The sequence below is a fragment of the Chiloscyllium punctatum genome, chromosome 5 (assembly GCF_047496795.1).
Source record: "Chiloscyllium punctatum isolate Juve2018m chromosome 5, sChiPun1.3, whole genome shotgun sequence".
Lineage (NCBI taxonomy): Eukaryota > Metazoa > Chordata > Chondrichthyes > Orectolobiformes > Hemiscylliidae > Chiloscyllium > Chiloscyllium punctatum.
Window position 1 is genome coordinate 107,221,882 of NC_092743.1, and position 26,100 is coordinate 107,247,981.

Sequence of the window (26,100 nt, forward strand, 5' to 3'; positions counted from 1 at the left end):
CATTCACTATACTCATGGCACCATCATGGGGCGTAATTGAGATGTATAACCAAAAAGAATTTAAGAGAGAAACTGGATGAACGTGAAGAAGAAATGGGTCAAAAATTGCAAGGTAAGGAAAGTAAGGGGGAGGCTCCTGTGCAGCATAAACACTGGCACTGATTAGTTGGGTTGATCAGTGTCAATGTATTATGTAATTCTTGTGCAGCATTATATTTGTCCAGTAACTAAAATCTTCTCAGTTTAAAATGGACTAGCAGGGTATTACAGGAAATGTTCGTGCAAATACTGGTGAGGGAACCAACAAGAGGGAAAAACATATTTGACCTCATCCTTACCAATCTACCAGCTACAGATGAATCTCTCCATGACAGTATCGGTCAGAGCAATCAGTACACAGTATTTGTGGAAACAAACTTCCGCCTTCACATTGTTAGTAGCTTCCATCGTGCTTTGTGGCACTATCACCATGCTAAATGGACAGATATCAAACAGATCTAGCAACTTAAGACTGGGCATCCATGAGGCACTGTGTGCCATCAACAGCAGCACGATTCTAGCACAATCTGTAACCTCATGACCCTACTCAACCATTACCATCAAGCCAAGGGATCAACCCTGGTTCAGTGGAGAGTGCAGGAGGGCATGCCAGGAGCAGCACCAGGCATACCTGAAGATGAGGTGTCAGCTTGGTGAAGCCACCAAACAGGATTACTTCATGCCAAATAGCATAAACAGCAAGTGATAGACAGAGATAAGCGATCCCACAACTAACAGGTTAGATATAAGCTCTGCAGTCTTACCACATCCAGTTGAGAATGGTGGTGGACAATTAAAAACTCACTGGAAGAGGAGGCTCCATAAATACCCCCATCCTCTATGATGGAAGAATCCAGCACATCACTGCAAAATATAAGACTGAATTTTTTGCAGCAATCTTCAGCCAGAAGTGCTGAGTGGATGATCCCACTCAGCTTCCTCCAGTGATGTCCAGCATTATATATACCAGTCTTCAGCCAATTTGATTCACTCCACAAGATATCAAGAAATGGTTGGAAATATTGGATACTGCAAATGCTACGAGCCCTGATGACATTCTGGCAATCGTAAGACATTGAAGACATGCTCCAGAACTTGCTGCTTCCTAAGCCAAGCTGTTCCAGTACAGCTACAATACTGGCATCCATCCACAATGTGGAAAATTGCTGAAGTATGTCCTGTACATAAAAAGCAGGACAAATTCAGCCCAGCTAATTACCGTCCCATCGGTCTACTGTCGATCATCAGTAAAGTGATGAAACATATCATCAACAGTGCTATCAAGCAGCACCTGCTCAGTGATGCCCAATCTGGGTTCCATTCTTGTCTTATGACAGCCTTGGTTCAAAGATGGATAAAGGAGCTGAATTCCAGAGGGTGAGGTGAGAGTGACAGCCTTGATATCAAGGCTGCATTCAACCAAGTGTGCATCAAGGAGCCCTAGTAAAATTGGAATCAATAAGTATCGGGGGCAAACTCTCTGGTAGTTAGAGTCAAACCTGACACATAGGAAGATGGTCGTGATTGTTAGAGGTTAGTCATCTCATCTCCACAGTTCTTCAGGGTACTGTCCTAGGCCCAACTGTCTTCTGTTGCTTCATCAACGACCTTCACTCCACCATAGGGTCAGAAATGGGGATGTTCGCCGATAATTGCACAATGTTCAGCACCATTCACGATTCCTCAGACACTAAAGCAGTCCATGTCCAAATGCAACAAGATCTGGACAAAATCCAGGCTTGGGCTAACAAGTACAAAAGTGTGGCAATGAAAAAGTGCAGCAAGTCAAGCAGCATCCGAGGAGCAGGAGAATCGATGTTTCGGGCATAAGCCGAAACATCTTTACGCCCAAAACATCAATTCTCCTGCTCCTTGTATGCTGCCTGACCTGCTGTGCTTTTCCAGTGCCACACTTTTCAACTCCAATCTCCAGCATCTGCAGTCTTTACTTTCTCCTTAGGCTAACAAGTGGCAAATAACATCTGCGCCAAACAAATGCTGGGCCATGACCATCACCAACAACAGACAATCTAAGCACCACCCCTTTACATTCAATGGTGTAACCATCACTGAATCCCCTACTATCAATATGCTTGGGGTTTTCATTCATCAGAAACTCAACTGGACTCACCACATAAACACTGTGGCCACAAAGCATGTCAGAGGCTAGAAATACTGCGATGTGTAATTCACCTACCGACTTCCCAAAGTCTGTCTACCATGTACAAGGCATAATTCAGGAGTGTGATGACTTACTCCCCACTTCCCTGGATGAGTGCAGCCCCAACAACACTCAGGAAGCTTGACACCATCCACGACCAAGCAGCCTGCTTGATTGGCACTACATCCACTCCCTCCACCACTGACGCTCAGTAGCAGAAGTGTGTACTATCTCCAAAATGCACTGCAGAAATTCATCAAAGATCCTCAGACACCATGTTCTAAACCCATGACTACTTCCATCTAGAAGGACAAGGGCAGCAGATATCTGGGAACACCTCCAAGCCACTCGCCATCCTGAATTGGAAATATATTGTCGTTCCTGCACTGTCATTGGGCCAAGATCTTGGAATTCCCTCCCTCATGGCTTGTAGGTCAACCCACAGCAGGTTGACAGCAGCAGTTCAAGAAGGTAGCCCACCATCACCTTCTCAAGTGTAATAAATGCTGGCCAGCCAGTGACATCGGTATCCCACAAAATGAATAAATTTAAAAAAAAACTATCTGGGTCTGAGTCACACAGGACAGACCTATGAACTATACCAATGACGTTTGCAAAACTAATTGATGGATTTTGTTCAAAATGTAGTCACATTCATTGTGCTTAAGTAACATAATCCTCCTATCTGAAGAAGTGTCAGTGGAAGAGTTAACAATATTATGCTAATTTTTTCTTACTGCTATTTAATGAGTTATTTTCCTCTTGGTTTAGGAGGAAGAGGATTGAAGATAGAAACATGGCAAGGTGGCAAACTGAATGATTTACCAGACTACAATGAAAATACTCCAGGGTATTCAGTAACTTGGACTGATGAGGCTTTAGTTCCAGCCTCTACATCACAGAGTCCATCAGTAACACGCTTAAGTGGGTTCTTCGTTGCTCCAGAGACTGACAATTACCGTTTCTATCTCAAAAAGTGGGGTTATTTCCAATTGTATTTCAGTTTAACTGGGATCCCTCAGGACAAGGTGCGTTAGCCAATACATGCAAGTGTATTTGATTGTTTACTGACTTGGCTAGTCACAACTTTCATGAAAATTTAATGTAAAAAGTGTCATATGGAGTGCAAGATTTCAATTCTTCAGTGTAGTGCTTTAACCTTCTGAAAACCTTTTCCAACCTCTTAAAGGATTGAACTAAATTTAACAATAGTTTGTTCTTGAGAATTCTGACAATAATCATTTGGAGAAAATAATCCTTTAATACCAAATAAGGTATTGGCCTTTAGCCTGATTTAGGTTTCAATTGCAATCACCAAGCAAAAAGATGTTCTATAGAATAATTCTGAGAGATCTAGGGAACACTGTATAGGGGACACAAGCTACTTGGCATCAAATGGTGGTGGGCTAGCACATGGAAAAATGTACGGATCCAGGATCCAGCAGCAAGCTGAGATAAACAAGATTAATATCAAGTGTTTTGGAGAAGAGGGAACTCAGATTTGATCAATTACAATTTTTGAAGATAGGAAAGCAAGCAATACAGATGATGCCATACAATTCATTTTGATAATGGTCTCAGAAACTAGGCGTAATTAGGAATAAAGAAGACATTTTGGCAGATCATCTGATAATTTCACACATTCTGTCATTGTACTATTTCCTAGGTGAACATTGCTTCTAGGCCTCAGAATCTCCGGAGATATGGTAACCAAGAATTTGACACTATGCAGCTTCAGAAAGGGAAAGCGTAAGTATCATCCACCTGAACAAGTCTTCAAGGATTTTATACTTTACATTTATGATTGAAAATATACATATCAAACCTACAGATGCAATTATATGATAATTTATTTGTTTAAATGGAAATTTTCATGCTTACTTTACCTAGATAATTGGACAGTGTTGTGTTTTATTACATATTTACATTTGCTGACACATTCTATGTATGCCAATGAAACTTTACATCTGTGTTTTACATTGAATTATAAATTTACACATGCAATTTCCACAATGAAACAAAAATTAATACCTGACTGGTTGAAAAAAATCAAATTATAACAATTACAGGTAACAAAATGAATTAAATCAACAAAATATATTTGATGAGATACTTCAGCATCTAACAGTCCATTTATACCCGCTGCAGCTCTGTACTTAGATGAATGTAACAGCTACACAAATCTCTGACCAAATATTTGTACATTTGATAATGTGAATATTAGCAATAATTTCTTAATAGCTGCTTCACATGTTGCCCATTGATAGTGAAATTGACACTGTTCATTAGGAAACTGTTAACACAAGGCTGATTTAATGAGTTATATGCTGTTAGTAAGGTCTTACTCATGAATTAATAAGAAAACAGCATGAGTGTGGATATTATGCTGAAGGCACATTTTAATGCAGCACCTCTCAGTAGAGTTTGTTCATATTGGAATTGTACTGATGGGTGAATAATCCATGATTTCTAATCCCACCACAGGAATTGGGGATTTTAAATTTGATTAATTACCTTCATCTGGAAGTGAAAATTAAAGTCAATCATAATCACCATTAAACGACTGAGCTGTCGCAAAACAAAATCAACTCCTTTGCTGATGCCCTTTCAGAAAATAAATGAGCCATCCTTATGTGATTCTGGACCCACTGCAAAGTGATAGTTTTTTATTTTGTACAGGAAAATGCCTGTACCATTTACATATCAGTGTAAAATATACAGCTGCTGTACTTTAATGGTAGAGATGGTGCTGCAGTGTACTGCAACATCTCCATGCAGCACAACAAGAGTCTCCAATAATAAAGTGATATTTGTGACCTTTGCCAAGACTGTGACTGTTCTTACCAGACTAGTCTCTGATATGGTAGTTCATCACCACCTTTTCAAGGACAATGAGTAAGGATGTTAAATGACTCAATGGGGTGAATAAAGGAAAGGAAAGATAAATTGTATGAACAGTCAGTTTATACTGTCCAAAAGTGACTGTTTATAAAATAAATCAATCAAAAGATTATGACAAATTTGTCAGAACAGATAAGATTCCCTACAGTGTGGAAACAGGCCCTTTGGCCTAACCAGTCCACACTGACCCTCTGAAGAGTAACCCACCTTCCTCTGCCTAATGCACGTATCCACTATGGGCAATTTAGCCTGGCCAGCATGTTTTCAGACTGTGGCAGTAAACCGGAGCACCTGGAGAAAACCTGCACAGACACGGGGAGAATGTGCAAACTCCACACAGACAGTCGCCTGAGGCTGGAATTGAACCTGGGACCCTGGTGCTGTGAGGCAGTAGTGCTGACCACTGAGCCACCATGTCGCCCCTTCTCACCATTTCACTTTTATTGGATTGATGGTCAATCAAACCCTCCATAATGAGCATAAATGTGAATTCTACCGAAGTTACAGCAACAAATCCAGAGCATCCCTGAATAAATTCACAGCCAAGGAGTCATTCATTCAAATTTTGCCACTGAGTCAGTCAGGGAGGTTGGCTCAAAACAGCTTGTACACAAAACCAAGAAGGAAAGTTAATGAACAGACACACAAAGCCTTCAGGCAAGCAAATGGCACGTCAACCTCATTAGGGTATGAGAGTGCAGGAATCAGGAAGTATTCTGACAAATATACTTGGTGAGCCCTTAACTGGAGTACTGAAGGATGTTCTGCTTTTTAAGAGGTGCAAAGGAGTTACAGCAGATTGATTCCTGGGATGTTGTATAAGGAGAGACTGAGTACAATGGACCAGAAGAATCAGAGGAAAATGTAAAATATTGAGCAAGGTAGGGTGGATCCTGAAACAGGACTGAAGAATGTAGAGCACAGGATTGGAATCTTAGGATCATGGTGTGGTTATTTCAGGTGAGATGTGGAGAGATTTTTTTTTCAATGAGGTTCTGAATCTTTGGAATTCTGTAAACCAGAGGACTTTGAACCAGTGGACGCTCCCCCATGAGCATATTCTAAAGAAGTTAGGTTTTGATGTCTCACGGAATCAAATCTTTGGAAAAGAGAGCAGAAGTAGAAAGTGGATTGAGATTAAGCATCGGAGCTGAAAATGTGTTGCTGGAAAAGCGCAGCAGGTCAGGCAGCATCCAAGGAATAGGAGAATCGATGTTTCGGGCATGAGCCCTTCTTCAGGATTCTTCTGTTCCTTGGATGCTGCCTGACCTGCTGCGCTTTTCCAGCAACACATTTTCAGCTCTGATCTCCAGCATCTGCAGTCCTCACTTTCTCCTCTGAGATTGAGCATCAGCCAGGATCATATAGAATGGTGAAGCAGGCTTGTGGGGCTGAATGGCCTACTCCTGCTCCCATCTTTTTTAATGTTCTTATGAACTGCATTAAGAGAAATATATTTTTATGCAGGAACTTTAGATTATGGATTGCTTTGCCGTAGGTTAAGCCAGAAACTTAGTCAAGCAAAATTGGCAAAATTTGATAAATTGGGAAAATTAGATAAATATTCAAAGTCGAAGATGCACAGGGGCATGGTGCATGACCTACACAGCCAGAAGTTTTGCATTTCTCTAGTAATAAGATGAGTAAAGACACAAAGAGGAGAAAGTGAGGACTGCAGATGCTGGAGATCAGAGCTGAAAAATGTGTTGCTGGAAAAGCGCAGCAGGTCAGGCATCATCCAAGGAGCAGGAGAATCGATGTTTCGGGCATAAGCCCTTCTTCAGGAATGAGGAAGGTGTGCCAAGCAGGCTAAGATAAAAGGTAGGGAGGAGGGACGTGGGGGAGAGACGTTGGGAATGCGATAGGTGGAAGGAGGTTAAGGTGAGGGTGATAGGCCGGAAAGGGGGTGGGGGCGGAGAGGTCAGGAAGAAGATTGCAGGTCAAGAAGGTGGTGCTGAGTCCGAGAGTTGGGGCTGAGATAAGGTGGGGGGAGGGGAAATGAGGAAGCTGGAGAAATCTGCATTCATCCCTTGTGGTTGGAGGGTTCCTAGGCGGAAGACACAAAAAGCCAAGTGGTTTCTTCCTGTGCTGTGATTTACATTGAGCAATGGCCAAGACACTTAGAATCTCAATGCTCCATTCAAATCATGCCTATTTAAATATATATCCTATATATATATATATATATATATATATATATATCACACACAATATGCACACAACCTTCGTTTAGTGTATAAACCAGAAAAGACACCTTCAGCAGTGCACCACTCCTTCAGTAATGCACCAGAATGTTAGCTTGGATTCTCAGCTGCGTATGCAGTGTCAGTATATAGATCGTTGTCCATGCATGGTTTCAGCAAAGCTGTGTCCCCAGACACCTTTTTGTTCCACTTGATGGAGATAAAACTGTGATGATGAATTTCAATTGTGCAACCTTAGAGGTAGGCTAGAGATAGGAATCTAAATCAGGATTGAAAGGAGAATTGGATGTTGCGTTCCCACAAACTATCTTTGGCATGTGCCATTCACTTCAGGTGGATTTTGAAGATCCCCCTGCAGCATTTCACTGAAGCACCAGTAAGTCCTTGCTGACAGCTCAGTCAGTAATTCCCTGTAAATCAACAACATTAATACCTAGTCATTGAACTTATTGTTACTAGGGAGTCTTCCTGTTTGTAAGATCCTTGTTATATTTACCAACACTTTAAAGCCCTTTGGTATGACTCAATGAGATGTTATGAAATATGGTGTAATCCTAAACCTTTGGAACTTTTTAATTAACCTTTTTGCAGACTGAGCTCTGTGTGCTTGTGATGTTTATATGCCACAAACTGAATATCTTCTTTCACTCCACAGATATTACATTGAATTGGTGCTACAGGAAACCACCAGCACCTCCTTTAGTATTGGTATGTACAGGGAGAACATCTCCTACACGGAACAACAGACAGCAGACTCCGTCAGTGAAGTCCAGCTCATCAAATCACACTCTCACATTCTCCATGAGAAACAGGTCAATGCTGAATCTTCAATTATTGTTTGGGCACGGCTGGTTGTTAGGAGGGGGTGGTGGTGTTTGGTTAATGGGGATGAGATGGAACTGAAAACCTGCTGAGTGCTATTTTCAGGGAAGATGATCCAAGAGACCCCAGTGACATGGCTTCCCCACTGCTGAAGGTTTGCTGCTTTCATTCTTTCCTGGCAGGATACGGGATGGGCTGTTGGGCTGAGGGATGGGGGTGTATGGTGTGGTGATGGTCAGAGATGGGCTATGTGGGGTGGTTGTGGTGTATGATAAAGTGTGATTCTCTAAACCTTTGGGGGTGGGTAAACTGGACCATTCATTCACCCATTGTATTCTGCCCAGGCACAGGTGCTAACTCCAGTCTCACAAACATCTTCCCCATGGTCTTGATCTTCAGATGATTTTCTCCCACTTGGGCTACACACTGTTGCAAGCACTCCACCCAAAATTTATAATGTGAACCCTCCAGCACCCATTGAAATTAGTTGAAATGCTCCAGTTGAAATTAATACAGTGTTCAAACGATGTTGCAGGCTTTGCTCAGGCTTTCCTCATTCCTGAAGAAGGGCTTATGCCCGAAACATCGATTCTCCTGCTCCTTGGATGATGCCTGACCTGCTGCGCTTTTCCAGCAACACATTTTTCAGCTCTGATCTCCAGCATCTGCAGTCCTCACTTTCTCCTCTTTGTGTCTTTACTCATCTTATTACTAGAGAAATGCAAAACTTCTGGCTGTGTAGGTCATGCACCATGCCCCTGTGCATCTTCGACTTTGAATATTCATCTAATTTTCCCAATTTATCAAGTTTTGCCAATTTTGCTTGACTGCATTTACCAAAAGATATAACTCCAGATTATAATTTCACCTTTTCTGGGTGCACACATATTATTGTTAAAAAGTAAAATATAAACCAACAGATTATTATAACATACTTCTGTTATAGTCAGAATTGTAAGAATTATAAAATTGTAAAATAACTATCATTTTTTCTGGTTCCTTGCTGTTTCTTGTTCCCCCAGTCCTAAAATTTTCACCCTTTCCTTGAAGCATGAGGCATGTTGTTCCAGCATTACACCAATTCCCATGCATCAACTAGATTCACATTCAACAATGCAGACAATAAATGCCTAGTCTATGCCCACATAATATAACTCTTTAATTCCGATATCATCTGGCACCATTTCCCATTATGAGGAGTTTTTCTTATTTTAATTCCAAGACAAAAATACTCCATCTTTATTGCCTGACATTTGATGGCAACTTCAGCTTGTGTTTGATTTTACGATTTTAGATTTTGGCTTTGGAGAACTGGAATATACGACGTGCAGTCAGTGAGGTTCAGGAGATCATCATCAGCAGCTCTTGTCAAAAGACCAGTACCTGTTCGTACATTTGGTATAGACTCATCTATAATCAAGACCGCACAGGTACAGTATTGATGAATCCAGCAGATATGTAAATGGAGGTACGGGCCATTTAAGCTTCTTCTGTCTGCCTTGTATTACCTCCTCTAACCTCAAAATCCTCCACAATCACTGCAATCCTCGTATCTTGAGCATCTCTGATTTCCATTGCTCCAACGTTAGTGGTTGTGTCTTCAGTTGCTTGAGTCTTAAGATTTTAGATTAGATTACTTACAGTGTGGAAACAGGCCGTTCGGCCCAACAAGTCCACACCGACCCGTAACCCACCCAGATCCATTCTCCTACATTTACCACTTCACCTAACACTACAGGCAATTTAGCATGGTCAATTCACCTAACCTGCACATTTTTGGATTGTGGGAGGAAACCGGAGCACCCGGAGGATACCCACGCAGACACGGGGAGAATGTGCAAACTCCACACAGAGAGTCATCTGAGGCGGGAATTGAACCCGGGTCTCTGGCGCTGTGCGGCAGCAGTGCTAACCACTGTGCCACTGTGCCGCCCCAAACCTCTGGAATTCCCTCACTAAGCTTCTCTGTCTCACTCCCATTCTTTAAGCATTCCTTAGAACCTAACTTCTTGACCAAGCTTTCTGTCATTACACCACTATTGTCTTATGTGGCTCAATGTCAAATTTTAATAAAACAGCAAATGTGGGAGAAATTTAGCAAGTCTGGCAGATTCTGTGGAGAGAGAAACAAAGTTAATGTTTTGAGTCTAAAGGGGCTTCTTCTGAACTGGCTTTTGAGTCTTTTAAGTCTTCATGCATGCTGTCAGACCTGCTGAATTTCTCCAGCAATTTCTGTATTTATTTCAGATTTCCAGTATTTTCAGTATTTTGCTTTCAATTTTTTTCAAGTTTTGATGGACAGTCGATTTTATGAATCACCTTGGGATATAGCATTAAATTAAATGTGTTTCATAAATGCAATTTGCAGAGGCCTGTTAAAGAAGTTTCAGTTAAGTGAAAGGACTGAATCGTGTAATTTCAGTTGCACAGTCCAGGAAAGATCTGATTTGTTTTTACGTGGGCTTAGGTAATAAACCTGATTATCACAAGCATAATTTTAGCCTGCATAGAGACTACAGAGCTGTAGCACCAGCCTCTGTACTGGTATTTTAGTTGTGACATTTGAAGATTACATGATACATTGCTGCCTGGAGCACAGCATTAGCTTAGAGACAAATTGACTCAGAGTCTGCTCACTGAAACTTGAGGGTCACATTCCAGGCCAAGGTTTCATGGCACCAAGCTACACTTGAACTGTGAAGACCTTAGACCAGCCATATTTGGGGCCCAGGATAAATTAATGTTCTAGGCTGGAGTCCCTTAAAAATTAATTCAGTAACTCAGACAGATTCCCTCACTAAGAAGCCTGAAAATTTGTCCTAGGTGGGTGGTTAGATTAATGAATGGGGAGAATGCAGGGATTGGGCTTGATGAGGTGCTCATTGGTATGGCTGTGAAATCAGGGTAACCACTCTGACTCCTTATAGCTTCACAGCAAGGGTTTAGTGGGGTTCTTGCCCATTTCCAGGATTCCTTGTGTCACAGTTCATTGGTGTAGTGCACTGGAAATCATGTCTACTATTCCCAGAGTCATTACAAATGTGAAATGATTTAGTCAAATCATTTAAGTCCCCAAATTATGTGACTGATGAACTCAGGATGAAAAAAAAATGCTCATTAGGTTTTTTGTATTTAAGGATACAGAAAATTATTGCAACCCGATTATTTTTAATTGATGGCATAAATTGCTAACTCATAACTCCCTCCAAGAACATAACTAGATTTTTAAAAAACCCAAACACAATCACACAGGCATACACAGAATCAAGACAAGGCACAAGTAATACGATTGGGGAAAGAGCAAATAAAAATATCATGAAGCAAAGTTCTTGCACCAGTCTGGATTACAGGCATCGATGAGATGAGATTAGATTCCCTACAGTGTGGAAACAGGCCCCTCGGCCCAACCAGTCCACACTGACCCTCCGAAGAGTAACCCACCCAGACCCATTTTCACTCTGATTAATGCACTTAATGCTATGGGCAATTTAGCATGGTCAATTCACCTGACCTGCACATCTTTGGAGATGTTTTCCTTCAGTTCCCTTCCAATTGTTTTCATGAGGGCACAAGACCGTGGGCACACTAACTCTAAACCTTACATTCCCTGGTTTAGGATTTGCTACTTCAGTGTTTCAGCAAGTGGCTTCACATGTTTCAGTTTAAGAAGGGGGCTTGCAGAAAGAAAGAGTAGCTAACCATCTGGATTTTTCTTTACTTCCACTCACAGAAGGGAAATAGAGAAATGTGTTGTCCTTCACAAGCTGGATGTTTTTGCTGTATTGTCCAATGTAAAGCTTTAAATACTTGCCCATGAACCAATCAAGAAATTGTTATCATGAAACGCTGAACATGCACAATCAGTTGCTTTTGAAAAATGAATCAACTGTCTGAGAAAAGCTACCCTGAATATAGACCCCACAGAGCCAAGCCATCCATCATACATCCCCCACTGCTTGAACAAGGGAACCTTGTTGATTCAACGCAAAATTCCTTTTTTTGAAACTGCCATGTATCCTTCCAAGTAAAGTCTTAGAGTCATGGAAACAGACCCTTTGGTCCAACTCATCCATGCCAACCAGACATTCCTATCTGACCTCGCCCCATTTACCGGATTTTGGCCCATATCCCTCTAAATCCTTCCTATTCATTCAGCCATTCAGATGCCTTCATGTACAGTGCCAGAGACCCGGGTTCAATTCCCGCCTCAGACGACTCTGTGTGTGGAGTTTGCACATTCTCCCCATGTCTGCGTGGGTTTCCTCCGGATGCTCCGGTTTCCTCCCACAGTCCAAAGATGTGCAGGTTAGGTGAATTGGCCATGCTAAATTGTCCATAGTGTTAGTTGAAGGGGTAAATGTAGGGGAACGGGTCTGGGTGGGTTGCGGGTTGGTGTGAATTTGTTGGGCCGAAGGGCCTGTTTCCACACTGTAAGTAATCTAATGTAATCTAATCTACCTGCCTCTACTACTTCCCCTGGCAGTTCTTTCATAGATGCACAACCATCTGCATGAGAAAGTTACCCCTAGCGTCATTTTAAATCTTTCCCCTCTAACCCTAAACTATGTTGTCTAGTTTTGGACTCCCCCACCCCTGGAAAAAGCCCTTGGCTAATTGTTATATCCATGCCTGTCATAATTTATAAACATCAATAGGTTCATCCCTTAACCTCTGATCCACCAGAAAATTCCCAGCCTATTCGGCCTCTCCCTATAACTCAAACCCTCCAGTCCTGGCAACAACCTTGTGAATCTTCTCTGCACTCTCTCAAGTTTAACAGCATCCTTCCTATAGAAGGATGACCAGAATTGATGCAGTATTCTAAAAATGGCCTCAGAGAAGTCCAGTACTGCCGCAACATGACGCCCAAACTCCTAAACTCAATGTTATGACCAATGAAGCTAAACCAAATGCCTTCTTCACCACCCTGTATACCTGTAACTCCACTTTCAAGGAACAATACACATTGTGTCTCTAGGTCTCTTTGAAGTACTTTGAATTAAAACAGTATCTTTTCCAATTTTTAAATCCATAGTCTAAAAAATAAAAATGGTCTTCACACGTTAACTTTTATATTTGTTGGCACCCAGATTCTTCAACAATGCCCAAAGGAACTTAAAACTAGTTTTGACCTGTTAGGAGTGTGAAAATCCAAAATATCCCTTATTGTTGAGAGCCTGTTTCCCCTTTCTCAATAGGTCTTTAGTACCAGTAGCAATTTGTGAGATACCACATGATACACAGATTTCTAACATCAGATTCATGAACACAAGGGTTGTTTTAAGCTTGTTTTACAATGTAAGCAATGCAAGGCATAATGTTGTACTTAATTAACACAGATTTAAATGCATAAAATTCCTCACTTCCCAATGTCCCAACACAGACTATTGTTTCTTAAACATGTAATAATCTGGTATATAAAAACAGAAATGTACTTTTTTTGGACATTGGTACTGTAAATCGGATCAAGTGGCAAAACATTAATGGCAAAATCACAAGCAACAGTTGAAATTTTACCATTTTTGTTCAGAATTCTGGGTTTGTTTGAATGTAAATAAGAAGAAATTGTTTCCATTAGCAGGAAGGCTGATAGTAGAGACATACAAATTTCAGATAATTGGCTAAAGAACCAGAGAAGAATCTGAGGAGGGTTCATTCATATGGAAGTTGTGATCTGGAATGTGCTACCGAAATGGCAATGGAAATAAATTCAACAATAACTTTCAAAAGTGGATTGGATACATTTATGAAAAAGAAAGCATCCGGAGAAAGAGGGAAAAGTGCTAATTAATGAATTAAAGAGTAGAATACCCCTCCCTTTTTCACTATCTTCCTGCCACTTTTTTTCTTCCAAATATGTATTTGGATGGCTCCTGAAGACTATTATTGAATCTGTTTTCTCTGCCTTTTTATGTAGCACATTCCAATTCCTAACTATATGATCGGTCTTTTAAAAAACCCAACACATACTCGATGGACTGAATGGTTTCATTCAGTGTATGTGATGCTCTGAATGGAATTGAATGCCCCTCTCCATCTGGATCCAGCTGGATTGTACAGAGAATTGGGTGGGAAGGTGCTGGTTGGGGAACCCATTGCTTTCCCGACTCTTGCCCTTCAGCAGGCGGGGAGGTTTAAGGACAGCTTTCTCAACCAGAGATCAGTTAATTGACTGCCAAAGCTGACTAAGGTACCATCACATCAGCCACTGCTGAGCAGTGAGGGGGCCTATGCCAGCTGCAAGCCTGCCCAGCATCCCTTGGTGTCTAGCTAGTGGAAATGTCCTCCTGTTTAGGCACTCTGTGCTCACCAGAGAACCATGCCACTGACAAGGGCCGCCCCTGTAAGGTGATCTCTCCACACCCCCCTTACTCCACTGGGACCCCTCTGACTTGCCCTGGTAAGTCCAGCCCATTGTGTTCCTGGATTCCAATATATATCCTCCTTCTGGGATTCTCTTATTTCCAATAATTGCCTCTCCTTCCAATACTGAGTAGTTTCTGGCCTGTTTGGCTAGAACCAAGATCCTTGTCCTGAAGTGCTGGGAACCAGGATGGGTAGGTGGGTAAGTATCTAATTGGGATTAATACTCATTCTGGCCTTTGTTTTCCAGCCAATGGACTGCTTTACCCTCCAGCCATTCAGAACTATAATTCCAATTGTTAACAGAGTCTATTTTCAAGCTGATTTCCCTGCAATACAGCTGTTATTAATTAATGGACTAGTTGTTCAATTGATTCTTTATAAATTGGAGGTACTTTGTGTTTCCTTTGTTGTTTGTGTTGAAGCATTTGATTGCAATATCCTCATTTAAGTTCTTTGAGCAATTGAAAATCAAAGACTATTTTCATCTATTTGGAATACCCAGCAATCGTTCGTTGAATGTAATATTGACTATTGACTATAAGCTGCCATTCTAATTCAAATTAGTATAAGTGGACCTTAATCAATCTACTGATCAGAATTACCATCAAATTAAGATTTCAAACAATTAGGAATGAGAGCATGCATATATTTTAATGTAACATTCTGTACTCAATTACTGATACCGGGCAGGTCTGGAGCAAATTATATTAAATATAGACTCAAGAATTACTCATTCATTCATTCATTTCTATTCTTGCTCCATGAAATTAAAGAGCAAGCTTATGACCTATATCTCAATCTCTGTCTGTATAAACTGAATCATGTATAAAAAAAGTTCTTTTAAGTGATTAACTGTGTTCAATCTGCTTGTTTATGAATTAGGAGGTTGGTATTCTATGCTAACTATCATTTGGATTTTAAATTAAAGTCTAACAGGTTTGTCCAATAGATGACAAATGTCTCATTTTGAAGAGGTCCACAGGAGGTTTCTCCAGTATTCTGGCCAACCTTCCTCTCTTGACCAATGCCAGCAAATCATGTAATCTGATTGTATCTTGAATTTAATGTTTGTCAGAGTTTGCTGTCTGAAAATTGCCTTATTCTTCTTGCCATCTGGGAAGTCAGGGGTAACCATACTTTCTGGGAGCCCTGACAATAATTTTATATCTATCATGCAATAACAGCCCATCCAAAGGGCTCTCATACCCTAAGGATAGAGATCCCGCTCTCAATCACAAGGCCAACAGTTCTACAATCCTCAGTTGATCCACTCAAAGCAGTGGCCATTCTTGGGACTCTGCCCAACCTGAAGAAACATCATAGTTTATAAAATCATGAGGAAGGTGAATAGCAAAGAATTTTCTCCTAGGGCAGAGAAATTCAAAACTAGAGGGCAAAGGTTTAAGGTGAGAGAGGAAAGGCTTAAAAGGGACCTTAGGGGCAATTTTTTCACACAGAGGGTGGTGCATATATGGAATGATCTGCCAGAGGAAATGCTAGAGTTATACAAATACAATATTTAGTGACATCTGGACAGGTACAGGTTTAGAGGGATATGAGCCAAACACAAGCAAATGGGACTAGTTCAGTTTAAGAAACCTGATTTGCCTGGATGAATTAGGCCGAAGGAAGTGTTTCAATGCTGTATTACTCTATGAAGACTGCAATGGATTTAATTTAGTGAGGCCGCTGTGGTAGGGGACTTTCACACTGTTGGTATGGGTGATGGTTAAGGACAGCAGGGCTTCCTCTCATGGTTTTTAATGGTACTAATTCTGTAACCTGTTCTCTCTACTTGCCTTAGTCCTTATTCCTATGGATGCCAATGCTGCAAAAGTTCAACAAGCTTTAAATGATCTGTGGACAATTAAACCAGATAAGGTTCAAGTGTCAAGAAAATCAACCAACAAAAACATTATCTATAAAGTGACCTTCACATCCACACGAGGTAAAATGCATCTGAACCCTGATTGCTTCTTCACCAGTGTGATAAAGTACATGGATGAATTTAGCTTGGATTTGCTCTTCAAAGACTTGTTCTTCATTCTTTGTTCAAACTTGATTGTGTTGAAAATATATGGCTTTTGAATTCTTTCTCCCACCTTTCCTTTTCCTCTGCCTTCCAAGGCTGTTCTGTGTTACTGTTTGATGCACAGGAGCTGTGTTCCTCATATAAGTAACAATTCATCCCACCAACTTACAAAACAGACATGTTAAGACCAGCTGGTTCACCCCTGTCTACCCCACGCATCATGATGGCTGGTATGACATGACAGAATACTTCTTCCCTTTGAATGAGGACCCTCCCAGTCCAACATGAAATCTCTTTGAAGAAGTGGAATGCTAGAGGAAGAATACAGGGAGATATGGCAAGCAAAGGTTCTGGAACATTTATTTCCAAATCCACTCAGAGTGTGAAGAGTATGTTGGAGAACAGGCAATTGTGGAGGATCCACGATAAACTTCGAGGGTAAATCAAATGGAATTTTGAAAGATGTTTCTTTGTTACATTTTATCATTTAGTTCAAATTGATTCCTCCACAGGAGATTTTGATTTACTACAATATGAGATCCAGAGTGGATATGATGTCACCATTGAAGTGGTGGAAAGAACTAAAGGGAAGCCCAAAATGGATACATTTACAGTGATGTTGGATGGGATCAGCTCGAAACCTATTTCACATAAAGCAAGTGTTACTGAGGTATGTCCCACCTTGTTATAAGTATCGGTTTCCTAAACTTGGTGGGTAACAGAGAGCACACCTACACAGTGCTCCCCATGGCTAGTGATTACAAAATCTTATTAACTTTATTGATATAATGATTTGGAATAGACTGCTAGGTGGAGTAATGGAGGCTGACACTCTGCAATGATGGTTAAGTAGATGCCTTAACTTTCTACAGTCAGATTAATGAGCAATTATTGTGCAATCCTTGAATTTCTTTAAGAATTGTTGGGGATTTTGATGGTGAACTGTCATTTCCATGAGACTGATGGCAGGCTGGCACAACTTGCATCCAGTAACTTGTCCCAATTGACAATTTATTTTGTATCACTCTTGTCACAAGCCAATGGACAATGTAAATGTCAATGACAGTGAATGACAATAATCTATTGCTCTTTGCAACAATATCTGGCCTAGTAGAAAATTAATCATTGTGTTTTGGAAATGCCTGACTGTACTGCCATTCCTCATTTACATGTGGCACCATTGAAAGGCAGTGTCAATTTTTACATGTACACTGACGACACAAGCTCCATCTCACCAGCACCTCTTTCTGACACAGTTGCTATGTTAAAAAGTGTGGTGCTGGGAAAGCACAGCTGGTCAGGCAGTATCTGAGGAGCAGGAGAATCGACGTTTCGAGCATAAGCAGGAGTCTCCTGCTCCTCAGATGCTGCCTGACCAGCTTTGCTTTCCCAGCGCCACACATTTTGACTCTGGTCTCCAGCATCTGCAGTACTCACTTTCTCACAGTTGGTAATATGTTATCAGATTGCTTTTCCCACAGCCAGCTCCATATCACCAGTGCTTCTCTCTGCTCTTGCACTCTTGATAGATTATCAGACTTATTATCCCACACCCAGAACTGAATAGAAATGTCGTCCAATTAAATATTGAGAAGACTGAAGCTATTGCTTTCAGTTTCCACTTGAATTCCTACTCTCTGTTTACCGACTTTATACCTCTCCCTGACAATAGTCTGAGATCAAGCTTGTCTCTTGCATCCTTGGTGTCACATTTGATCCTAAGGTGCACTTCTGACCTCAGAGCAATGCCATCATTAAGATTGTCAATTTCCACTTCTGCAACACACCTGACTTCCCTCTGTCTCTGCCCATCTGTTGCTAAAACCCTCATCCGTGCTTTCAATATCTTGAGACTTAATTATTTCAATGTACTCCTGCCTGGTCTCCCACACACCAGCTTCTGTAAACTTGAGGATGTCAAGGACTTTGCATCCCGTTCCTTAACTTTCAACAAATCCTGTTCATCTCTGTGCTCACTGAGCTACCTGGGCTCATGGTCAGACGTGACCTCATTTTGAAATTCTCATCCCCTGCTTTCAAATCTCTCCATGTCCTCACTTCTGTAGTTTCCTTGAATTGCATTACACTGTGAGATCTCTGTGTTCCTCCATTTCCGGCTTTTTGTACATTCCCAATTATGTATCACCATGTTGGTGTGCCATAGGTCCCAAACTCTGGAATTCCTGGCCTAAACCTCTTCCCCTCTCGAACTCACTTTCCTCCTTTAACAGATATGGTAAAATCAAACTCTTTGACTAACCTTTTGGTCACTTGTTGTAATTATCTCCTTAGAAAGTTTGGTGGCATATTTTGTTTTTTAATTCTCATTAGAAGTTCCTTGGGACATTGTTGTTGAAATTGTATTCTATTCCCACTTAGTGCATTATTTATTCTTATCTTCAGATTGGAATATTTACAAAAAGGAAGAGATTCAGACCCTAAATTTTATTCCTTTTGATTCTTTCACAATGCGCTCCTGATTCAATATACTTAGCTGATGAACAACTGATTCGTTCATTCACAGTAAGACCAGCAGATTTCTCACCTCCACATGCTCTTAAGGTGGTGGTGAGCCACCTTCTTGAACATAACTAAGGACAACCATATTGCTGTGGATCTGAAGTCACATGTAGACCAGGATGGGGAACGACAACAGATTTCTTCCCTAGAGGATACTAGTCAAAAGTAATCTAGTACTTCTTGGTCATCATTACTTAAACTATTTTTTTATTCTGAATTTATTCAATTAATTCAAACTGCCATGGTGGAATTTGAACTCATGCATCTTGATCATTATAGAGTCATAGAGTACAGCATCTCTGTGTTCCTCCATTTCCGGCTTTTTGTACATTCCCAATTATGTATCACCATGTTGGTGTGCCATAGGTCCCAAACTCTGGAATTCCTGGCCTAAACCTCTTCCCCTCTCGAACTCACTTTCCTCCTTTAACAGATATGGTAAAATCAAACAGGCCCTTTGGTCCAGCTCGTCCATGCCAACCAGCTATCACTAACCTAGTCTAGTCCCATTTGCCAGTATTTGGCCCATATTCCTCTAAACCCTTTCTATTCATATACCCATCCAGATGCCTTTTAAATGCTATAATTGTACCAGCCTCCGCCAGTTCCTCTGGCAGCTCATTCCATACACAGACCACCCTTTGCATGAAAAGGTTGCACCTTAGGTACCTTTTAAATTTTTCCTCTCTCACCCTAAACCTATGCCCTCTAGTTCTGAACTGTTGTCCAGGGAGATCTTGTCTATTTAACCTATCCATGCCCCTCATGATTTTAATAACCTCTATAAGGTCAACCCTCAGCCTCCAACAATCCAGGGAAGCCTCAGCCTATTTAGCCTCTCCCTGGAGCTCAAATCCTCCAACCCTGGCACCATCCCTGTAAATCTTTTCTGAACCCTATCCTTCCGATAGGAGGGAGACCAGAATTGCGCACAATATTTCAAAACTGGCCTAACCAATGTCCTGTACAGCTGCAACATGACACCCCAACCCCTATAGTCAATACCCTGACCAATAAAGGAAAGCATACCAAATGCCTTCTTCACTATCCTATCTGACAGTGACTCCACTTTCAACAAGCTAGGAACCTGAACTTCAAGGTCTCTTTGTTCAGCAATACTCCCTAGACTCATACCATTAAAGTGCTGCTCTGATTTGCCTTTCCAAAGTGTAGCACCTCCCATTTATCTAAATTAAACTCCATTTGCCACTCCTTAGTCCATTGGCCCATTTGATCAAGATCCCATTGTACCCTGAGGTAACCTTCTTTGCTATCCACTACACCTCCAATTTTAGTGTTATCTGCAAATTTACTAACCATACCTCCTATGCTCATATCCAAATCATTTAGATAAATGAAGAAAAGCAGTGGACCCAGCACTAATCCTTGTGGTACACCACTGGTCACAGGCCTCCAGCCTGAAAAGCAACCCTCCACCACTACTCTCTGTCTCCTACCTTCAAGCCAGTTCTGTATCCAAATGGCTAGTTCTCCCTGTATTCCATGAGATATAACTTTCTACCATGGGGAACCTTGTTGAACGCCTTACTGAAGTCCATATAGATCACATCCACTGCCCTGCTCTCATCAATCCTTTTCATTACTTCTTCAAAAAACTCAAATCAAGTTAATGAGACATGATTTCCCACACACAAAGCCGTATTGACCCTCCCTAATCAGTCCTTGCCTTTCCAAATGCTGTCCCCCAGGATTCATTCCAATATCCTGCCCACCATCAATGTTAGTCTCACTGGTCTATAGTTCCCTGGCTTTTCCTTACCTCCTTTCTTAAATAGTGACACTACGTTAGCCAACCTCCAGTTTTCCGGCACCTCACCTGTGACTATCGATGATACAAATATCTCAGCAAGGGGCCCAGCAATCACTTCCCTTGCTTCCCACAGAGTTCTAGGGTACACCTGATCAGTTCCTGGGGATTTACCCACTTTTATGCATTTTCAAACATCCAGCACCACCACCTCTGTAATATAGACATTGTTCTAGATGTCACCATCTATTTCCCAATATTCTATATCTTGCATGTCCTTCTCCACTGTAAACACTGTTGCAAAATACTCATTTAGTATCTCCTCCATCTTCTGTGGTTCCACACATAGGCTGCCTTACTGATCTTTAAGGGGCCCTATTCTTTCTGTAGTTACCCTTTGTGCTTAAAATATTTATAAAATTCCTTTGGATTCCCTTTAACCCTATATGCCAAAGCTATCTCACATGCCCTTTTTGCCCTCCTGACTTCCCTGTTAAGAATACTCATATTGCCCTTATACTCTTCTAAGGATGGAATTGATTTATCCTGTCTTTATGCTTCCTTCTTTTTCTTAACCAAAACCTCTTTCCCTAGTCATCCATAATTTCCTACACCTACCAGCCTTGCCTTTCACCCTAACAGGAATATACTGTCTCTGGACTCCCGTTATCTCATTTTGAAGTCTTCCCATTTTCCAGATGTCCCTTTACCTGAAACCATCCACCCTCCTCAGTCAACTTTTAAAGTTCTTGCCTAATACCATCAAAATTGGCCTTCTTCCAATTTAGAACTTCAACTTTTAGACCCGGGCTATCCTTTTCCATCACTATTTTAAAACTAATAAAATTATCGTCTCTTGCCCTCTCTGATGCCTCAGACACCTGCCCTGCCTTATTTCCCAAGAGTAGGTCAATTTCACAGCTTTTCTAGTAGACACATTAGGTTAGATTATCTACAGTGTGAGATCCACATACTGAATCAGAAAATGTTTTTGTGTATGCTTAACAAATTCCTCTCCATCTAAACCTTAAACACAATGGCAGTCCCATCTATATTTGGAAAGTTACCTACCCTACCATAACCACCCTATTATTCTTACAGATAACTGAGATCTCCTTACAAATTTGTTGCTTAATTTCCAGCTTTTGTGTGTGTGTGTGTGTTGGCAGGAGTAGAGGGGTGTCTATAATACAATCCCAATAAGGTGATCATCCCTTTCCTATCTCTCAGTTTTAACTGGTGCCATGGTGGCTGAGTGGTTAGCACTGCTACCTCACAGCACCAGGGACCCGGGTTTGATTCCCGCCTCTGACAACTGTGTGTGTGGAGTTTGCATATTTTTCCCATGTCTGCGTGGATTTCTTCTGAGTGCTCCAGTTTCCTCCCACAATTCAAAGGTGAATTGGCCATGCTAAAGTGCCCATAGTGTTACCTGCATCATTCGGGGGAATGGGTCTGGGTGGGTGACTGTTCGGAGTGTGGACTGTTTCCATACTGTAGGGAATCTAATCTAATCACCCAAGTACCTTCCCTGGATGTATTCCCAGGAATATCCTCCCTAAGTACAGTAGTATTGCTATCCCTTATCAAAAATGCTTTCTCTGCCTCCTCTTTTGCCTCCTTTGCTATCCTTCCTGCATTTGTATCCTGGAACATGAAGCTGCCAGCCCTGTCCATCCCTGAGCCACATTCCTGTAATTGTGATGATATCCCAGTCCCATGTTCCTAACCATGCCCTGAGTTCATCTGCCTACTCTGCTAGGCCTTTTTCATTGAAATAAATGCAGTTTAATTTATCAGTCCTCCCTTGTTCTCTGCGTTGTTCCTGTCTGCCCTGACTCACTCCTCCCATCTGTAGCAGTGTCAGATTGATCTCTTTCCTCACTATTTTTCTGGACTCCCCCCTACCCCACCTTGCTCGTTTAAATCCTCTCTATCATCTCTAACAAATCTCCTTGCCAGTACATTAATCCCCTTCCAATTCAGGTGAAATCCATCCTTCTTGTACTGGTCACTTCTATCCCAGAAGAGATTTCAATGATCCAAAAATGTGAACACTTTCCCCCTGCACCAGCTCCTCAGCCACTCATTCATCTGCTCTATCCTCCTATTCCTACCCTCACTAGCACATAGCACTGGGAATAATCCAGATATTACTATCCTCGAGGACCTCCTTTTTAAATTCCTGCCTAACTTTTTATATTCTCCCTTTGGAATCTCATCCTTTTCCCTTCCTTAGTTCCAATGTGTACAAAGACCTTCTGCTGGTCCCTCTCCCCTGTTCTGAGAACATTCTACACCCTCTCCGAGATATCCTTGATCCTGGCGCCATGGAGACAACACACCATTCTGATTTTTCACTGCTGGCTACAGAAATGTCTCTATGTGCCTCTGGCTAGGGTGTCCCCTCTCACCGTCTATCGCTTGGAACCCGATGTATCCCTCATTAGAGCCATTGTCGGTACCAGAACCTTGGCTGTTTGTAATACATTCCCCTGCGAGTCCATCACCCTCTACATTTTCCAAAACAGCATATTTGAGATGGGGATAGTCACAAGAGATACCTGCACAACCTGCCTACATGTCCTACGTTTCCTGGAGTTAACTCAACTACCTAACTCTATCTGTGGCTTTTTTCCATTCCTATAACTGCCATCTATCACACTCCCTAGCTCCTGTAAATTCTTTATTGCCTCTAACTGCCGCTCCAACCGACATGTGATCTGATAGGATTCTCAACCAAAGACACTTTCTGCAAACATAATCATCAGTAACATGGAAATTTTCCCTCAACTCCCACATCCAACAAGAACAGCATATCACTTTACTAAGGGCCATCTTTGCTCCTTCACAGTCTACAGACCCAGAAAATAGCACCAGCTTATTGTACTAAAAGAAAACATTGCTCCAGGCTAACTTAATACCTATGGCTTATATTTTAAAAATGTAATAAAGAGACTGATCTCAATAAAACATATAATCAAGAAACAACCCACTCCACTCACTATTGTAGATTTATAGTGAGGCTACACTTAGAAACTATGCACTTATCTGTTCCTATGGCTGTGAGCTCTCCCACAGAGTTTCCTCCAAGGTCAGCTGTGAGTTTCGCTGTTTGTTAATTTTCCTGAATGCACTCTGATGTTCAGTAATACTTGAACTCAAACAGCAAAGGTAGTAACTGCAGATTCACTGCTGTGTCAGACAGCAGCATAGATTTCTTTCTCTGACTCTATAGTCAATGCCTTTGTCTGACTTTCTCCTCATTAGTTCAGACCTTTTGTTATTGTCCAGTAACATTACCACCATCTCCCCCAGCGTGATTTAGTGTTCGTGCCTTTGGGTTAGTAATGTTAATCATGTATTTAAATCGCACCATCCACAGCAGTTAATTAAGTTAATAAGTCTGAAATATGAAACTATAATCTCACTAATAGTGACCATGATCACTAACAACTCGTTGTAAAAACCAATCTAGTTCACTAATGTTCTTCAGGAAAAAGATCCTACCATATTTATCTGGTGTGACCTACATGAGAATCCAGATCATAACCATGTGATTGACTCAGAACTGCCTTCTGAAATAGCCTAGCAAGCCACTCAGCTTCAAATAGGAATGGTCTACCAGTGCTGGCCTTGCCATTGACACCCACATCCCATGAATGAATAATGGGGAAAATAACGTTCCAAACCCAACCATTACATCAGACCTGCATAGTATGATGTGGCATTGCCTAACAATAAATTTAGATGAGCCATTGATAGGGAAAGCAATAGAGGACAGATAGAAGCTCTGGCTGCTTTGAACAGCACCAGTAAGTCAGGGTAACTGAGGATCTTCTCGGCTAATAAAAATCTTTCATCACAGGTCAAAGCTGCTTTAGAAGGAATGTTGGATGTAAAATGTCCAGATCACATAGTCAACTACAGGGAGGGATACGCAGTCTATTATTTCAACAATTTTGAGGATGACATATCCAAGGTATGTGCATCAGATAAAATCAAATGATTAATTTATTACATGCCTCAGAAAACAAATAATTTTAAAGGTGTCTGCAGGGGCTGGTGTTGACCACTCAGCTTTTAGTCCAAAGATCTTAGGTTCAAAATCCATGACAGAGACTTGATCAATATTCCATCTGTCACTGTCACTGCCAGTGCCATACTAAGGGACTAATGTATTGCTGAAATATCATTATTAGCATCCCACTGCATTATCAGTGGGTCAGCATGAAGGGAGCACCATACTATCAGACAGTCAATACTGATGGACTGCTGCACCATTGAAGGGTCTGCCCTGATGGAGTGCTGCACCATTGAAGGGTCTGTCCTGATGGAGCGCTGCACTATTGAAGGGTCTGTCCTGATGGAGCGCTGCACTATTGAAGGGTCTGTCCTGATGGAGCGCTGCACTATTGAAGGGTCTGTCCTGATGGAGTGCTGCACCATTGAAGGGTCTGTCCTGATGGAGTACTGCACCATTGAAGGGTCTGTCCTGATGGAGTGCTGCACCATCGAAGGGTCTGTCCTGATGGAGTGCTGCACCATCGAAGGGTCTGTCCTGATGGAGTGCTGCACCATTGAAGGGTCTGTCCTGATGGAGTGCTGCACCATTGAAGGGTCTGTCCTGATGGACTGCTGCACCATTGAAGGGTCTGTCCTGATGGACTGCTGCACCATTGAAGGGTCTGTCCTGATGGGGTGCTGCACCATTGAAGGGTCTGTCCTGATGGGGTGCTGCACCATTGAAGGGTCTGTCCTGATGGACTGCTGCACCATTGAAGGGTCTGTCCTGATGGGGTGCTGCACCATTGAAGGGTCTGTCCTGATGGGGTGCTGCATTGTCAGAGAGAGTGCTTCATGATCAGAAGTTCTGTATTGAAGCAACATTACACTGTTGAAGGATTGGTACTCCGAGAGTGCTGCACTATCGTAGTATGAGTATTAAGGTACTGCTACATTGTTAGAAGATCAGTACCAAGAAAGTACTGCAATGTCAGAGAACCAGCATTGAGGGAATACTGAATTAATGAACAATTTGTGCTGTGATAATGCTGCACCTCCAAAGGGTCAGTACTGAAGTAACAGTACACTGTCATAGGGTCAATGCTGAGGGATTATAGCTTTATTGGAGGGTCAGTACTGAAAGAATTGACCCACTGATGATGCAGTGCGATCTCAGGACTCATACTTCAATGATATATTAGTTCCTCAGTATGTTACTGGCACTATCAGATGGTCAGTACTGAGGGATTACAGTACATGGGGTCAGTTAATTCAATTGGTA

The 26,100-nt window shown here is 41.6% G+C and overlaps 1 protein-coding gene across 1 annotated transcript in view; it reads left to right on the forward strand.

The window, feature by feature from the left end:
• The window catches only part of LOC140476804 (fibrocystin-L-like), a 233,128-nt gene that overhangs the window by 29,279 nt on the left and 177,749 nt on the right, over positions 1-26,100 (forward strand). Inside the window, exons 13-19 of the mRNA XM_072569598.1 lie at positions 2,972-3,228; positions 3,867-3,949; positions 7,961-8,117; positions 9,422-9,557; positions 16,298-16,441; positions 17,038-17,195; positions 24,682-24,795. Coding sequence (XP_072425699.1) covers positions 2,972-3,228; positions 3,867-3,949; positions 7,961-8,117; positions 9,422-9,557; positions 16,298-16,441; positions 17,038-17,195; positions 24,682-24,795 — 1,049 coding nt within the window. The remainder of the gene's footprint in view (positions 1-2,971; positions 3,229-3,866; positions 3,950-7,960; positions 8,118-9,421; positions 9,558-16,297; positions 16,442-17,037; positions 17,196-24,681; positions 24,796-26,100) is intronic.